Raw genomic sequence first — 9,936 nt, 5'->3', positions numbered from 1 at the left:
CAGTGAACGAGACTCTGATCTGGTTCAGTAAACAAAAAAATAGTTCCGATCAATAAGGATTAAAACCGAACATCGATACACGCCAGCAAAGGTAAACGATGGCCGATGAAACAACAAGCGCGAGATATTAGATCTGAAATATAACAAATTTAATGATTCCGTCGAATGAACCAGGAGCAAGAGAAGAAAATGCCAAATTCGATTTAGATTTGCAAAAATCATTTTCATGGCGACTGATAACTCCGATGAGACTAAAATCGGAATCGGAATGAAGAAGAAAAAACTCTCAACAGCGCAGATGAAGCTCGCGGGTGAAGAAAATAGTGGTAAATGTGGATGTAAAAAATGCAAGAAATAGAGAGCGGTCAGTGGCTAGATTGTGTAACCGGTAGTGCATGTGAAACTTACGATGAAAAAAGCATCGATCGTTAACTGAGAAGGAGGCGACAAAGGAAACTTTGAAGCGATTGAGGAACCCGATCAAATAACGAAACGGAAACAGCGAAGGAAAGATTACGTCAGGATATTTGGCGAATGATGCCATGATGAAATCTTGAGAATCCAGCACAATGGTCGGACATTACTGAACAACAATACTTAATAGAGAAGTGAAAGAAAATCAGTGATAACAAGTAAATGAAAGAGTATTAGATTTCTTTATCAATAGTAGAAAATGAATTACAAATAGATCTTTTTTAGCCATTACAATAGGAGGCTTGTGTAGCCTATTAAGCCTTGATAACAAGCTAACCAAGTATAACTATCTAATAACAAAATAACAAATTTTAACTAATTCTATTAACATTCTAATAAAGTTGGTCCCCAAAAGCCCAGCTTGCACAGTGGTTTGTCTAAGGAAATTATGAAGTACGCTCACCAAGTTTCGTCTCAAGCTGCTAATACCTCACAAGAAGGTTTAACAAATGACATTAACATGGTGATGGTTATCGATACTGCATCACGAGAGATGAACAATGTTGACAATCTGTTCATTGTGAGACTTGGATTCGTGGTGGAAGAGTTAACATGGTTATTCATTCTACGGGGTTTAAAATCTGTTGCAGAGTTGAGACTAGAGGTTTCTCTATGGGATTTCAATGCATTTGTCTCCCCGGATGGGTGTCTCTCAATATAAGTCTTGGTTTTTCAGAACTATATGTTTATGATAGTCTTGATTGGGAACTTCATTGAAGATACTTTATTAGATGTTGGGATCCCATACAAGTTGAGGTGGGTGATAATGACTTGTGTTCGATTAGTATCTATGAACTACTTTAAAACAGATGAAGTCTAAAGCAATCTTCTTTCGCCCCATCTATTTGTCTTGTGTATGGAAAGGTTTCATACTTGCTCATCTTCAACCATTACCCAAAGCTAAGGTTTCAACTTCTCAAATTCCAATATAAGCAATAGTAATCATAATATCCTCTACAAACTATCCTAGGAATCAAGATCCTCAGTGATTTCTTAGAACATAGGGGATATTTATGAACTTTTAGTTCATTAGGGATGTAAAAAACTAACTCGACATGTAAAATTGACTGAAATCGACTTGAGTCAAAACTGCTTGTGATCCGAGGTGGTGATGATTTGAAATCGGGTCGAGTTTGAACTGGTGTTAACCTAAACCCGAGTTAGACCTGGTAATTTTGGATCTGAACCTGACCTGCACCCAACCTGAGAATGACTTGAACCTGAATAGGACATGATAATGTCATAGCCAAACTCGACATGCATCCGACCTAATATGAATCCGAACTTGAGACTAACATGGTAAATAACTGATATTACTCGATCTGTTATGAACCTGACCTGTTATGAATCTGACTTGTAATTGACTTGACCTGTAAATGATTCGACTTGTTATTAAACTAATATGATATTGATCCTACTTGGTATTTACGTGACTTGTAAGTTGCAATTGATGAAGTTGTGAGATTATGAATTTATGATAATATAGTGTGACAAACTAATTATTCACTATTTAAGGTACATAATTAGTTGTGATCATTAAATTAATATGTTTACTTTTTATATTTATAAATTGTAATATATAAATATACTCAAAAGTTCTATTAAATTATTAATTTATGATTGATAAAGTTAATAAAAATAATTATTTGTAATTTAAAATAAATTATTAATTATAATCAATAAATTAATAAATTTAATTATTTTTTAGGTATAACCACTAATATTCAATCTATTAATCAACTAATTTGAATCATTGTAATCTTTAGATTATTTGGCATTAAGTTTACTTAATAAGTAACTACTTATTTTAAGAAATAAGTCTTATGAAATAAAGTTAATTGGTGACAAATTATTTGACTATTTAAATGTAAAACATTTCTTAGCCTTTAGAATTTATAAGAGATAATTATTTTGGAGAGGTGTAATTCTTTTTGGTATGTTTGTAACTTTTTGGGTTCATGTTGCAAAGATGATTTTGTAGGAATCAATGTTTTTAAAACCGGACCAGACATTGAACCGGTGAAGGTACTGGTTCACTGGTTCACTGGTTCAACCGGGTTCAACTGCGGTTGAACCGGATTTTATATAAAATAATAATATTTTTTTTAATTTTACATAATATTCAAAGCAATATTAATATATATATAACACTTTTTTTAAGTTTACAATATTAAAAGGTATAAAAATATCACAAGTCATAACATGTATAAATGAAAAACCATAAAATCAAGTGAAACAAAATGATTCAAATCAACTACAACATAATATTTAAGGTAAAACATATTAAATAATAAATATAATTATATATAACTATAATCAAAAAAATAAAATTGGGGCTTAAAAAATCATAACAAATGATATCATTTGGTTTAATTGTTTTAAAAAAAACAATCCCACATGGCTAAGAAACATAGAAGAGTATCCCAAAAGTTTAAAGAGTAAAAATATGAGAACAAAACAATCACACATGGCTAATAAACATAGAAGAGCATCCCAACTTACTTCTATAAATAATAGAGGTAATTTGACATTCAAAATCATGGAGCCTTTTGGTGAGCACAAAGCGAAATATTCTTTCGCTTCAATTGAGCTCAAATTTTAGGCTTCAATCGAACTTCTAAATTTTTTTTGATTTCGAGCCTTTTCGATTTCAAGTTTTAATATTATATTTCGAGTTGATAATTTTTAGCTCGTGAGTTTTTGAGTCGAATTGAGCTTACTTTTAAAGTTTTCGAGTTCGAGTCGAGCTCAGCAATACTCGAATTTGACTCGGCTCGTTGAACAAACGACGTCGTTTGGTTTAATTTTTTTTTTAAAGAAAAAAAGTGAACCGGCGGTTCAAACCGGTTTTGTCGGTTTCAGCCGGTTCACCCCGGTTTTGCCGGTTTTCAGCCGGTTCACCCCGATTTTCCCGGTTTTCAGTCGGTTCTTCCGATTTTTTACCGGTTCTGTGCTAATCCGGTTTTGGGAGTTAACCGGACCGGACAGGCCACCGGTTCACGGTTCAACCGGTCCGGTTTTAATAACATTGGTATGAATGTTGGGAGAGTGTTTTGAGATACACCAGATTTTGATATATATATCGGGTTTTTGGATACATTAGATATTATATATTTGTACTCTTCATAATATTTACATTTATAGTGAATTATTATTCTTCTCATCCGTGAAGGTATATAAAGTTGAACCACGTTAAATCTCAACTCATGTGCATGTCTTATTCTATGTTGATGTCGCTTTAGTTATTTTTTTTGCTTATGAATTTCTAACATAATGCTATATGACATAGACTTCATATATGGTACTTTAGAGGAGTAGGCTAGCCAAGTGTACATTCCTGATACATGTGTGACCCAGGTCTTATCCGACTTACTTGGCAATTATGGGTCAACGAATGTACGTTCTTGATGCATGTATGACATAAGCCACATCCAAAGTATCAATGTTAGTAGACTAGAGGGATGTGAGTTACCGAGATTATGTGACGTTGAGCTACATCATGATGTCTGCTTGTGTGTTATGGATTGTGTTGTATTGATGACATTACTTCTTTGATTATATTTGTCAGCATACTTATGTTATGAATGCATGCAGTACAGTGGAGTTATTTGTTTGACATTGAGCTCATTAACTCAGCGTGAGGATTGTGTTTCTATTCACAGGTTCTTAGGTGGAGATTAAGAAGCATCGTCCCAAGTCAGAGTTCTAGTCAAGATTCTCTTCAGAGTACATCTTGATTTATTTGTAGAAGATAGTATATTCATTTATCTTATGTCATATTTTAGTCATAACTCTATTTTATTAAACTTATTATGAATATTAAGTTTGTACTATTTAGAGCTTCATATTTTGTAAACTAAACTTATAGTTAATATATCGATATTGAGATTATCTATGTATGCTTTAAGTAAATAATTTCAAAAAATAATTAGTTACTTTGGGATTTCTTATGACACTTAAATCATCTGAATTCAAGTCATATCGAATTAGGGTGTTACAATACTTCAAACTTCTGCAAACCTTCACCTCTCATGCTCACACAAACTATTCGAGTTCCATGAGATAAAATGAAGGGGATAGTTTGGGTAGTTGCCAATGAAGCTAGTAGCATTTTGTGATTAATCAATTTGGACCTTAAAATGTCTCATAATAGTTGTGGAAGAAACTTCTATTCCTGCACTGATGTAAACTTGATACTTGAATCTATGCTGTAAAATTGTTATTTCAGCACTTTTTCTGCAAATCAAACTGTTTTTCTTTTTTTTGTGAAATTCCATCATGTCATTAGACTGTTATGAGTAACCAGGCACGATCTCAGTGCATGCATTGTCATTTATCAGATATTTTAATCCAAATTCGCCAACCAAGATTGTTCACTTTATCGCTTCATATAGCATACCTTGAAAACACCATACAACATTTATGTCCTTTTCTCCAAAAATTGAGGATGTTCAGTTACACAAAACTAGCATCGGTTTTATCGGAGTTGTGGTAATCTATATACATCAAATGATGTTATATCTACTGGGAATCATATGACAATTTATCACATTCCACAAAAATTTTAATTGAAAGATGTAACTCAGCAAGCAAATGGAGAAAAAGATGAACAAACCGAACAAAGTCGAAATTGGCTTTCCCTTACTTTTCAACTAAGCCTTTGGACAGCACTCATAAAACAGAAAAGAAAGCATAAAAAACAAAAGTAAAACTGTCTACCATTAAGGGTACTCCAAAAAGCCCATCCACCAAGTGAACCTTTTATTTTGAGGTTAGGCCCCCTTTTTATTATTTTTTTCTTTTCCCTTCGGATTTCGTAGCTATCCAAAGACAAAAAAGATCTCTCCCTTTCCTACTTTCTATAATATGGGGGGAAAGACCTTGTCAAGAACCAAATTTGAAAACATTACATTCAACTTGGTTATCTATCACAAAAGGCTATATTCACCATGAACCTTTTTCTCAGGCTATGTTCATGGTATCTTTTGGCATAAATCACCGTGAACCTTTTTCTCAGGCTTCAAAATTGACTGAATGTGAATCCAGAAACAACTTGGAGCCATACAAGTTGAGGTGTTTAGGGAGATAAGGTTGGCAAAAACATGGGGTAGAAGCGACCATCTTCTCATGTGTTCCTGTTTTGGATATGCACTGATGACTCGTATGTACATCCTATTCTCTTTTTTTTTTTTTGGGGGGGGGGGGATTGTCAAAATGTCCATACATCAATGATGAGTAGATGAATTCTCTCTGAAAATTTTGCACCAGTCAGCGACAGCAATCAATGTGTCCAGTGTTCATTAATCTGGAATCTATTATTTATCGGGGTTTTCAGTTTGAAAAATAATTGGAGTTGTGCAACACTCTAATTAGATCTTTATAAATGTAACTGAGTTGCTGCGGATAGATCATTGATGGGGCCATCTTTGGCATCACAGCAGACAGACTTTCTTTTCTGATATGCTTTTGTTTCCCCTGTGTACAGAGCAAATTTTGGTTCTTTTTCAAACAAAAATTCCAACTTTTTATGAGAGGAGTGCCCCAGTTCTCACATGCTCACAACTCATCATTTTCTTCTTGTACGGTAGGTTTGCTTGAACATCCATGAAAACCCCAACTCACACGTGTTGTTGTCGTCAATGAAATAATTCCTTTGTCCCCACTGTTTTTTTCATGGTTTTCCATTGATGATCGTTATGGTTTTTTGTTTTAAACAAAATTCTTTTCGGTATCAATATTCAATACTATTAATCGAAAACACGTATAAAGATTAGATCTAAATCTTCCCACTTGTGCTTTGCAAGTCACAGCTTTGTGTGTTAAGAAAGAATCAGTTGTTCTTCGCCACAAGAAGTCAGCTAATGGATCCTTAAATTTGTTTACCAATGGAAAAAAGAGATTCATCAAGTATGAAATTGTTGTGGCGGATTTAAGCTCTGAAATTGATGATAATCTCCATTAATTCTCCAGGTCCCATCAACTTTTATCAGAGCCTAGCTTTTACCTCCACTTTAACTCAATTACAGTACAGTGTCATGATTTTGTTCTGGTGGCCCTATTCGGTACTACTAACACTATCAACCAATTTAGGCTTCAAAACTTTACTCCAAAAAATGAAAATTGTTGTACTGGTAAGCCCGGTCACGAACTCAATTAGTGTTTTCTCTCTAAATGATTTTCTCTGAACTTATACCACTAATATTCGTCTTCTTCATCTCTTCAACTACTTGTAATAATCTCTATCCAAATTAAAAAAGATAAATTACTAAAGCCAACGGGTAGCTTTTACGTATTTCCTCTTAAACCCCGTTCTTCTCTCAAATTACGTGTCAGCAGCAACTTATATGACAAAGTAGATTTGCAGTGAATTAAATGTAAAAGAACTGAAACCCAAATCTTCTGGAATCTGCAGTATCTCCAACTAACGGTTAACCCATACGATTGATGACTTCATGAAGTGGCCAAGAAACACGCTGAAATATTATATTTATGTTGTAAAATATGTGTATATAATCAAATTTAGATTTTTAAAATAGTTGCAATAGAAAGATATATATATATATATATATATATCAATTGAAGATGGCATTTCAACAATGATATACGCAAAAACACAGAAAATAAAGTGTTAAATTGCAACACTCGATTCACCTTTAATGCCTAAACATTACTTCTTGATACAACTTATAAACGATATCTAAAGTTAATTATGGGGTTGTGGTTCTTCCTTTGAAACCCATGCAAGTACCAAGTTTTCACATGTAGATATGATTTTAGTTTCGATATATTAGCAATTGTTTTTCAAAATTTATAACTCTGTATAATTTTTTTGGTTCATAACAGTTTTACTTAATTTTTAACTTATATAATTTCACCTTATAATAGAAATCTGGGAAAGGATAAGTTTTCAAAACAAATTTTCAGTAACCTTTTTAATGGTTGAATAGTCTTTTTATTATAAAGTTTTAAATGTGTTATTTTCAAAAATATTCTATTAATGTTTTATATGAATTTCGTAAAATAAAATTGTTTTCGTTATTATAAAAATGAAAATAATAAGAAAAAAAATATAATCTTTTCACTGATTTAGACACCATTTCTGTGTTTTTCCGAGTTCAGTCTATAACGGCGACGTATGGCACCGACCCAATTAGTGACGGCCATGATACGCTGATGCCAATAAAATCTTCCATGCCCATTAAATAAACAGCGCCAAGCCGTAATGAGATGAGATGAGCCGAGCCGTACCATCGCTTTCCAAATACATTTCATTTGGAATGAATTTTGTGTTGCATTTAGCCAACCTTGAGTTGTGTTGTGTGTACCTAACCCCAGTCAAATTCTAACCCATCTTTAGTTTTATTTAAAGTGATGGAAACTTGTTTCAACCAGCTGAGTTCTGATTTCTCAAACTCAAACGCAAACCTCCCTTCCCATTCTTCTCTATCTTCATAAACAGTCTTACACTCTTGTAAGTTTGATTTCAGTAATTATGTAAAGCAAAAGGGAAAAAAACATATTCTTTGAAAGCTTGGGTGTGTTTTGGATGGGAACCGAGAGAAGTGAAGAAACTGTGTTGCAGAAAGACGAGGAATATAATGGTTGGGGAATCGAGAGAGAGTATTGCTTGTTGTATAGTTGTAAACTACTACAACCTTATACAAGTTGGTCTTGTTTTAGACAAGGGTCTTACTGTTCTTCCATGTCTGTCTAACACCATATCTTTGAGTCCTTGAATAAACTTCTTAAAGATCTGACCAAAACAATTCACTCCCATAACACCCTTTTTTTTTAAAACAAGAAGAAGAGACCTGTTGGAAATTTGCTTGTGTTCTTCAGACCATGAAGAGATCACTTGGCAGCTCAGATTCTTTGGGTGCTTTGGTGTCCATCTGTCCAACTACAGGTCCAATAAAACGATTACAGTTTTGTACTTTGATTTAGACATGAAACCGAGTTTTAATTATGTGGTTTGCTTTGTTTTGGTGCAGATGAGCATAGTCCAAGAAACAACCATTTATACAGCGGGGAGTTTCAGTCGATGTTGGAGGGATTAGATGAAGAAGGGTGCCTTGAAGAATTGGGGCATGTTTCTGAGAAGAAGAGGAGATTAAGTGTAGATCAAGTTAAGGCGTTGGAGAAGAATTTCGAGGTCGAAAACAAGCTCGACCCCGACAGGAAAGTGAAACTAGCTCAAGAACTGGGGTTGCAACCCAGACAAGTTGCTGTCTGGTTCCAAAACCGCCGTGCTAGGTGGAAGACCAAGCAATTGGAAAGGGACTACGGTCTTCTCAAAACCAGTTATGATACTCTTAAGGCCAATTATGAAGCTCTGCAGCTTGAGAATGAAGCTCTTCTCAAGGAGGTAATAATAATAAGATTTTACTCGTCTTGTATATGAGCATATGGGATTATTAGAATTGTGTTAAAACTTAAATATTTGTGCAGATAAGAGAGTTGCAGGCAAAGCAGAGTGGGGAGAGCACTGAAAGCAATGTTTCCGTGAAAGAGGAGGCGATTGTGCACGAAGTTGCTGATGACAAAACACTGGAAAAAAGTGAACCGTCTGAGCCAGCAGATCTCAACTATGAGAGCTTCAACCACAGCAAAGGATCAGTCGGCGCCACCCTTTTCCCGGACAAAGACGGGTCATCGGACAGTGACTCGAGTGCTATCTTGAATGAAGACATCATCAACAACAACGCGGTTATTTCTTCGTTGTTGATATCAACATCTTCTTCACCGTCCTCCATGGATTGCTTCAATTTCTCCAAAACAACATATCAACCCCACCAGTATGTGAAGATGGAAGAACACAATTTCTTCACTGCAGATGACGAAGCTTGCAACTTCTTTTCGGATGAGCAAGCTCCGAGTCTTCATTGGTATTGTCCTGAACAGTGGAGCTAAAGGCAAACAAAAAAAATCATGATGTATGTAGTTATGGGACCATACCAAATTCAAGGAAATAAGGCAAACATGGGTTATTATGAAGATCCGAGAATTTTGTAAGATGGGAATCATGTAAGAAGTTAAACTACTACCAAGATCACGATATCCGGTAAAAAAACGGAATTTGGAGAAGAAGATCAAAAGGGTTCACGTGGGATGGGAAAAGGTGACAAACACCAAAGTGGGGGTGCGTGCGGGAATGATTAGATCGTAATTTGAAGCTTTTAAATTGTTCTCTTGTGCTGTAAATGGAAAATTCTCCGTAATCCATTGGTGGAAAGCGAAACTTCCTTGAATGGAGAGAGCTGAACAAGATAATAGTAATAAACATTAATCATATACTTCTGGTTATTGTTTCCATGTGTAAAACCCAGATCTCAAGAATTAAAGTTTAATCCAATCATAATCAAGACATGATTTTCACCTGATAATCAATGTGAATAAAGAAAACAAATCATATTACTGGGAAGTAGTAGTTTAAAGTGAATGGTTTTGCCCAAAATTCTAATA

At 34.5% G+C, this 9,936-nt stretch overlaps 1 protein-coding gene across 1 annotated transcript; it reads left to right on the top strand.

Moving 5' to 3' along the window:
• The first annotated feature begins 8,241 nt into the window (after positions 1 to 8,241).
• Positions 8,242 to 9,544, top strand: LOC120141843 (homeobox-leucine zipper protein ATHB-6-like). The gene is made up of 4 exons (XM_039156616.1): positions 8,242 to 8,380; positions 8,466 to 8,839; positions 8,923 to 9,417; positions 9,454 to 9,544. The coding sequence occupies exons 1-3, from the start codon at positions 8,317 to 8,319 to the stop codon at positions 9,382 to 9,384; spliced, it is 900 nt and encodes a 299-aa protein (XP_039012547.1). The 5' UTR covers positions 8,242 to 8,316; the 3' UTR covers positions 9,385 to 9,417; positions 9,454 to 9,544.
• The last annotated feature ends 392 nt before the right edge of the window (positions 9,545 to 9,936 follow it).

The sequence above is a fragment of the Hibiscus syriacus genome, unplaced genomic scaffold (assembly GCF_006381635.1).
Source record: "Hibiscus syriacus cultivar Baekdansim isolate YM2019G1 unplaced genomic scaffold, ASM638163v2 tig00110814_pilon, whole genome shotgun sequence".
Taxonomy (NCBI): Eukaryota; Viridiplantae; Streptophyta; class Magnoliopsida; order Malvales; family Malvaceae; genus Hibiscus; species Hibiscus syriacus.
This window is presented reverse-complemented; position numbering and strand designations above follow the sequence as displayed.

Bases quoted from the DNA above. Each gene is read 5' to 3' on its own strand.
- LOC120141843 (XM_039156616.1), top strand. From the start codon at position 8,317: ATGAAGAGATCACTTGGCAGCTCAGATTCTTTGGGTGCTTTGGTGTCC. The intron at 8,381-8,465 runs GTCCAATAAAAC...GTTTTGGTGCAG, and splicing joins GTCCATCTGTCCAACTACAG to ATGAGCATAGTCCAAGAAAC. The intron at 8,840-8,922 runs GTAATAATAATA...ATATTTGTGCAG, and splicing joins ATGAAGCTCTTCTCAAGGAG to ATAAGAGAGTTGCAGGCAAA.